The 6,025-nt window shown below is 40.5% G+C and overlaps 1 protein-coding gene across 1 annotated transcript; it reads left to right on the forward strand.

The window, feature by feature from the left end:
• Positions 1-315: 315 nt before the first annotated feature.
• tmem169b (transmembrane protein 169b) lies at positions 316-5,179 on the forward strand. Its single transcript, XM_003447434.5, has 3 exons — positions 316-481; positions 1,005-1,442; positions 2,322-5,179. The coding sequence occupies exons 2-3, from the start codon at positions 1,169-1,171 to the stop codon at positions 2,948-2,950; spliced, it is 903 nt and encodes a 300-aa protein (XP_003447482.1). The 5' UTR covers positions 316-481; positions 1,005-1,168; the 3' UTR covers positions 2,951-5,179.
• Positions 5,180-6,025: the final 846 nt, after the last annotated feature.

Genomic DNA, 6,025 nt, shown 5'->3' on the forward strand with positions numbered 1-6,025 from the left:
TATCCTTCATTTATACCGCTCAAAAGTCTTACTGATGTTAAAAATGCGTTAAAAAAAAGAGTGATCTGGCCAATTGAGCAGCGGAAATTGCAACAAGAATAACATAATACTTCTATAATGATATTTTAAGTGGCCAAAAAGGACTGGATTCATTAGAATGTAGGAAAAATGTGGGGAAAACATCGGAGTCTAATATAATACCCGGGAATTATATTAGACTCCGATGGTTTTCCCACATCATCATTTTTTCCTTGTTCACATGACAGCCGTGAGGATCACGGATGGTGGGGATTGGTGTGCGGCAGAGGTTGGAGGGGCGGGACTAGTGCTATTCTGGAAATCGCTTTGCGTAGCGCATCTGTATGGACACAAACACAGCGCTGAAATTTGCGGGCTCTGCTCCTGTGTGTCAGGCAGATTCAGTAATTTATTCTCACACTGTGCAAGTTAATCTACACGGAGCTCGTCCAGCGGATTGAAGGTAAGATGAAACCGCAGTGGAAATGTTGTGGTTAGAGCACACATTCACCGGCTGCAGACAAAAGAGCGGACATGGGTGGGATTTAAATGGGAGGGGATCAGCTGTATGAAGGGCTGCATTGTCGCTTTCACCCCCTCTTCTGAAAAACATGCATTGTTTTGGACCAACTGTACATTTCCTTCTTTAAATTCCTTATTTTTTCCCCTATCATGTGTCTGGACGTGATTATATTAGCCTGAGCTTCAACCTATATTGCTGCGCTGTCATGCAAAGAGACCCCCTCCCCCCCCTTTGAACAATTGTGTCATGCTTTGTTTGTGATATCCTATTTATTTCCTGTTCATGCCATACCATGAGATGCCATGAAATCAATGATAATGTGACATTTGACATCAGCACATAAAGCAAAAATAGGCTACTGTGCAGAATCTGGGCCAGGATCAGTGGGGACAGGCTTACATACTGAGCTTAAAAACATGTTTTTCCTAATGACGCTCTGTGTGTGTGTGTCTGTGTGTGCTAGTGTGTATGTTTTTATGACTTTGCAATCAGCTAGTCCTCAGAGTAAAGGCTTAATGCAATGGGTGGAGATTTGTATGCCGCTTAGAATTTCACTATTCATTTCCACACATAACACATCCAAACAGTAGCCTCAGAGTAAGAGTTGGATTGGATGAATGAGAGAACATGGCACAGGTAGAGGAGCCTCAGACTGAGGGGGAAGGCAGCCCCCAGATGGTCTCGTTAAGGTCTGACGTGTCGGGGAGCCATGCGGATGATGGGGAAGTAGGACCCTCCATGAGGAGGAAGAGGAAGAAGAAGAAAGATCCACGTCCTGAGTCCTTCATTGTTTACCGGTCTGAAATGGAGAGGGCACCAGGAGAGGACCAAGGAGGAGACGAAGGAGCAGAGAGGAGCACTGAGGAGGGAACTAAATTCCTCTGCACACCCACAGGCGAAGGTGAGAAAGCTGTCACACACTGTTAAACTCATGAACTGAACATGTCAGATGTTATTACTGTAGGACAGGATTTGTGCATGAAATAAACTCCAGTGTTACAGCAACCATTATTCCAAAAAAGCTGGGATGCTGTGTAAAGTATAGATAAGAACAAAATAGAGCGATTTGCAAATCTCATAAACCCATATTTTATTCACAATACAACACAGAAAACATACCCAGAAAAAATAAAGTGATTTTGAATTTGATGGCAGCAGCACATCTGAAAAAAGTTGGGACAGGGCCATGTTTACCACTGTGTACTGTAGCATCCTCTTTTCTTTCAACAACAATCCATGCAGGCTTCTACTACGAAGCCACGCTGTAATGGATGCAACTGTTTAGTGTTGTCTCATTGAGATACGTGATGCCTTTGCTGAAATGTTGCTCTAAAACCTGTGTATATCTTTCAATGTTGCTGGAGCCTTTCCAGATGTGCCAACTGCCAATTCCACAAGCATTAATAGAACCCCATACCATCAGAGATGCTTTTGAACTGCACGCTGATTTCGAGACAGATGATCTCTCTCCTCTGTAGTCCGGAGCATTCAGTGCCCATGTTTTCCAAAAAGAATTTGAATTTTCAGTTTATTGGCCCAGATTCAAAATGAGCTCATATTTTTTAAGAAATGGTCAATTGTCTTAGTTTAAACATGTCATATGTTTTTTTTTTTAAAAACACAATTTTCTATTGTAACTAAAATGTGGGTTAATGAGATTTGCAAATGATTGTGTTCTGTTTTTTATGTTTTTACACACTGCACAGGCTTTTTTACAGTTAAGTTTGGGCTTGTCTGTTTGTCGCTTGCTTAACTTCCATGTGATATCCTGTATGAACAGGCTGGAGTCTTCCTCCAGACAGCCGCTACGTGACCCTGACTGGCACTATTACGCGTGGAAAGAAGAAGGGTCAGGTGGTGGACATACACGTCACTTTGACAGAGAAGGAAATCAGGGAACTCGCCAAGTCGAGGGAGCGTCTTGATGCAGCATGCGAAGCGAGCGAAGGCTCCAAGCGCACCTGTAGCTTAGGTGTGTGTCAGGGACCCCATGTGGTCCTGTGGAGCATCTCGTGCGCACCTGTGGTTTTCATCCTCTCTTTCATCACTTCCTTCTACTACGGCACCCTCACCTGGTACAATGTCTTCCTGGTGTACAATGAGGAGCGGACGTTCTGGCACAAGATAACAATATGCCCCTTTCTTATCATCTTCTACCCCATGCTCATCATGCCTTTGGCGCTGTCACTGGCTCTGTACTCTGCTGTGGTGCAGGTGTCCTGGGCCTTCAGTGAGTGGTGGCAGGCGGTGCGAGACCTGGAGAAAGGCTTCTGTGGCTGGGCCTGTGGGAAACTGGGGCTTGAAGACTGTTCTCCATACAGCATAGTAGAGTTGCTTGACTCTGACACTGTTTCTGGCACTCTACAGAGCAAGGCACCCAGTGAACTTGCCCAAACGTCATCAGTGTGAAGTAGTGGGCGCTGGGCTTAAGGAACATATTGCTAATGTGGATAATTTGAGTGTCAAAATAAGTACCACCACTATCTATGTTTTTGCTAATGAAGGGTTTGAGACTTTCCTCAAAGCCACAGGAGTCAGAAATTTATCTTTTGATTAGAATTTCTTTTCTAAAACTATTTCAAAATGTCTCTTTTGTTAATGATCACACACTAAGCACTGCCTGAACTCTCCTTTGGTGCTGAACTGCTATCACCTAGCATTATTGGAGTTGAAGCATTGGAGTAATTATTATGGGACTTTTCTTTTTGATTACAGGTTCATTACAGCCTTCACAGATCACTAAATAGCCACCAATAATTACGGAACAGCACTCCCACTCAAAGACCTTTTCAAACATATGAACCTTGGTTTTCACAGCTAAGCCATGGACACTGATATGCACACACTCCTGAGAGTTTACGTCAACTTTGACTTCATCTGTAAATATCTGCATTAAGTATATATGATCACTGTGCTGTTCAGTGCCATCAAAAATACCTTCAAAGGCAACACTGTTGTGTTTGTGAAGTAATCATAATCACTTTGAAGGTGGGTTTAGAGTGAGGCTGGCTTAAAAACTGGGGAAAAGGGGTGACCGTCCCCCTGGACGTGGTGTGGGTTTACTTTGTGTCAGTTGCTGATTTTAGTGGGAATAAACACCCAAGAGCACCAGAGTGAAAATCTGTCCTTTTAAGGGGCAGCGTGACCGTGAAAAGACAGAGATCCATTGTCATAAAATTTGACTTTTCCTCCTCTGCCTATAGCATGCAACCCCACAGCCATCAGTCACTACAGAATGCATGAATCTTTTGTTTTGAGCAACATATACATATATGGGCAAAAGTATTGGGTCATATCACTTGAGTCTTTGAATTCCAGCACCTAGCAATGCAATCTGCCTTTACAAACATCTGTGAATGAGTTGTTGTAAAGAGCTTGCTGAATTTGAGGCGTGGTGATATAATAGGAAGCCATCATTGCAAGAGGACAATTTGTGAAATTTTGGCCCTCCTAGATATTCCACAATCAACTGTAAGTGGTATCACTGCAAAATGAAAGCTTTTAGGAACCACTGCCACAGCCAGGCCACATAAAGTTACAGCATGGGTCACCAAGTGCTGAGGCGCATATTGCAGAGGTTCAAACCTCCTCTCGCTTCAATATAGAAGCACAAAAACTGTGCGTCTGGAGCTTTGTGGCATGGGTTTTCATGGCTGAGCAGCTACTCTAGGTGTAGTGTGTAGGTGGTCCGGTACTTCGTCCTTTAATAGTGTATGTTGTTTAGTGTTTAAAAGACATGCATTTATTTTCTTTAAAAGCCTGGACTTTAGATGAGCCATTTTCCGTACATTTGTTTGGGATTTTTGTTGTTGTAGGTTAATACACATTTGGATGAAGGAAAATGTTGGCTAAGTGATGTTTTTATTGGTGATAACAATTCCAGTAAAAGACAGCTAAAAGTTTTAGTTTTGTGTATAACTGAACAATAATTATAGCACTGAAGACCTCCAAGGAGTCCCTTCAGCTTAATCCACTGCTGATTATTTATTTTCAAGGGAGTTTTAAAAATTAAAAGTCATGATATGATCCTTACATCACACTATGGGGTAAGAAGAATTCTGGCCTGTGAGTTTTTGTTGGTGTCTGGGCTCTGTACATAGTCACGTTATCTAAACAATGCATGGAGATTGAAAGGAAAGGAAACCAATACCCCTTTTCTTATTGAGGGTTAATTAAGCAGTTACAAAGCCATAATGAGAACAAGCTGACAGATTGTTCCTTTTTTGTTCATGTTTTTATATGTTGAACAGCATTAAAACAAGTGTTTGTGTTGTCTTCACAGTTTTAAATCGCACACACAAAAGAAGTTGAAGTTGAAGAATTCCTGTTACATTTCCATGCTCACATATTTTACATATTACTTCAATTTGCTTTCTATATTTAAGCCTAGAAAATGTTCTAGCTAGGTGTTTTTATACTTCAGCACTTTGAGATACATGTACTGTAAACAACTACCATAAAACTGATTTAAATTCAAGCAGGACTGGATTAAAACAACCAGATGGTCTAAATGTTTGTTGACTCAAATGTTTATGGATAGAAATGGCTGGGTTAAGTGATGCAGTTTTACATTTTGTGAATCTATATGATGCAAACATTTACACAAGTGAAATAAAGTGTTGTGTTATTACATCTCAACTACTGACTAATTTTTCTGTATTGTTAAAACCAGTGAGTCACTCTAAGTCACTCTAATCAGCAGACAAAGACAAGAGTCAGCATGTAAACCCTGCATGGTGCACAGCAATACAGATGGCTTTCTGGGGGTGAGGAGTGCTTTAAGTTGAGATTATTGGCACCCCAGTGTTATCCTGCAATACTCACTGAAGAAAATCTAAAATCCTTATACCCTTATGCAGCAACCATTCCAGATACAATAAGTTAATGAGAAATACAGTCAGATTAACACACATTTGCTAATTTGTTCTGCTGTGGCCACTTTTTTAATGTCTGATTTGTTATATTTATGGCCTAAGTTTATTTAGGCTCTAATTGGGGTGTTAAAATACACAAGCTCTGTGTCAATGCATATATTAAAAAGGCACATCTCCATGTTTAGCTATTTAAGTCTAAAGGCACAAACCTGTGAGTCATGGCTGAGCATAGAGGACTGGTTTGAGGAAACATTAAAAGGAGGGTTTGATTTCTATATGTTGATGTAGGGAAGTCAGGCTTATTATTTCACAAAAACTATTATAATTGCAAATGAAAAATCTCAGTAACGTTAGTAAATGAAACACACACAAAACAATCAATTTAGGGAGGACAGGTTAAAATTTGCGCAAAATTTTGTTTCTTTTAATTATTATTATTGTATTATATTATTTATATACATGTTGTTATATTATTTTGTATATTCACTGATTAGTTATAATTATTATTTGTATGAATTAATTATTTCTGAAATCTTGACCACAGCTCGGAAATGTTTGCATATTGTAGGCGCGCGGTTCGCCGAAGGGCGTTTGACCTACATTTCATTTT

Source organism: Oreochromis niloticus, linkage group LG16 (genome assembly GCF_001858045.2).
Source record: "Oreochromis niloticus isolate F11D_XX linkage group LG16, O_niloticus_UMD_NMBU, whole genome shotgun sequence".
In the NCBI taxonomy this organism is placed as follows: domain Eukaryota; kingdom Metazoa; phylum Chordata; class Actinopteri; order Cichliformes; family Cichlidae; genus Oreochromis; species Oreochromis niloticus.